This window comes from Sceloporus undulatus, chromosome 7 (assembly GCF_019175285.1).
Source record: "Sceloporus undulatus isolate JIND9_A2432 ecotype Alabama chromosome 7, SceUnd_v1.1, whole genome shotgun sequence".
NCBI classification, from domain to species: Eukaryota; Metazoa; Chordata; class Lepidosauria; order Squamata; family Phrynosomatidae; genus Sceloporus; species Sceloporus undulatus.
In genome coordinates, this window is record NC_056528.1 from 32514898 (window position 1) to 32516493 (window position 1596).

The window sequence follows — 1596 nt, forward strand, 5'->3', positions numbered from 1 at the left end:
GGCCCGGGCGGCCATGTTGGAAGTAAACAAAGTAATTAAAATTTGAATTTTTATTGCATTCTGTATGTATTTTTATTGCTGTGACCTGACCAGATTCCTCGTGATTGGGAGGGCTATAAATAAATAAATATTATTGTTGTTGTTGTTGTTGTTACTATTAAATAATGAAAAGCCCTCCCCTTGAGGGGGAGCAAAGAAGGCAACAGCGGTCGTCTGATTCTGCGAGGGGAGGCCTAGCAGCCATGTTGTGCTTCTGGGGGCGAGTCCCGATTGGCAACACTAGGACTCCCCTCAGGAGGAGGGGAAATAAACGGAAGGCCGCCCGCTGCGAGGGGAAGGCGAGGAGCCAGCCTCCATGTTGGGGAAGCAGGGGAGGAGGAGGCGGTTCTCCTCCTGGTCTCTGCCTTCCTCCCGCTTCCATCCCCGCCTCCTCCTGGCTCTCCTCCCGAGCCCCGCAGCCCTGCTCCCTCTGGCTCCGTCCCGGGCACCATGGCCGGCCTGAGCAACAGCCACAGCAGCCCCGGAGGAGGAGGAGGAGGCAGCGGGCGGCCCCCGGGACCCTGCTGCCAGTCCTGCATCGTGGTGAGGGACCAGGAGGAGGCCCTTTCCATACCGGGGCTCAGGAAGGGAAGGGGCGGCTATTAGGGCCCCTGCCTTCGCTTACGGCCCTCGCCCTCCGCCTCCAAAAAAGGGATATATATATATATATATATCTGGGGGGGTATTATTGATTGATTAATTGACCCCATGGCACTTTATCTATCCATCTATCTATTGGTTTTGTTTTATTTCCCCCATAGAATTGTATTTATTTATTTATTTCCCCATGACACTTTATTATTATTATGTATTATTATTATTATTATTATTATTATTATTATTATTATTCCCCATGCCATTTTATTTATTCATTTATTTTCTCCATGGTATTTTATTCGTTCATTCATTTTAATATTGTGTTTGGATAGTTTATATTCCTGGAAGCAGTCCTCTAAGCGTTTTGTTTTTGTAATTAGGGGTTGCTAAAAATGCTTCTAAAGACGAATGGCAATCTATAAATAAACTATTATTATTATTATTATTATCCCCCCAAAACCAAGCTAAGTTTAGCCATTGGGTTTTTATAAAAGCCCTAACAAGGCTTATTATTATTACTATCATTATTATTAACCCCCCCCCCAAAAAAAAACCCAGGTCAATTTTTAGCCATTAGGTTTTTATTTAAAAAAAACCAACAAGGCTTATAATATTTGTTGTTGTTGTTGTTGTTGTTGTTGTTGTTGTTATGGAGTATTTATGAGCCTCATCTCTGATTGAAGTTGACAGGAATCCCACTGCTTCCAAATGACCAGTTTGAAACTGGAAGCCAAACTGGGAAGAGGTTGGTTGTTTTAAAAAGCTGAATGCTGAGGGGAAGTTTCCATTTGAGAGTCCAAGCCCACTTTTCTACATTGTCAGTCATCTATACAAAGGCCTGGAACCTATTTAGTGAATCCCAGAGTTGGTTCCTAGGAGAAGAGAAAGAAGAATGGTTTAAGATAATGAGCGCAGAGGCCTCTGGGCATGTGCAGAGTGCCTTGTTTCTCATTTCCTCCT

The 1596-nt window shown here is 44.2% G+C and overlaps 1 protein-coding gene across 1 annotated transcript in view; it reads left to right on the plus strand.

Annotated features, from left to right (window-relative positions):
* Positions 1 to 340: 340 nt before the first annotated feature.
* HPRT1 (hypoxanthine phosphoribosyltransferase 1) overlaps positions 341 to 1596 on the plus strand; it is a 15556-nt gene continuing 14300 nt past the window's right edge. The window contains exon 1 of the mRNA XM_042480002.1: positions 341 to 582. Within this exon, the coding sequence (XP_042335936.1) occupies positions 490 to 582 (93 nt within the window). The 5' untranslated portion in view covers positions 341 to 489. The remainder of the gene's footprint in view (positions 583 to 1596) is intronic.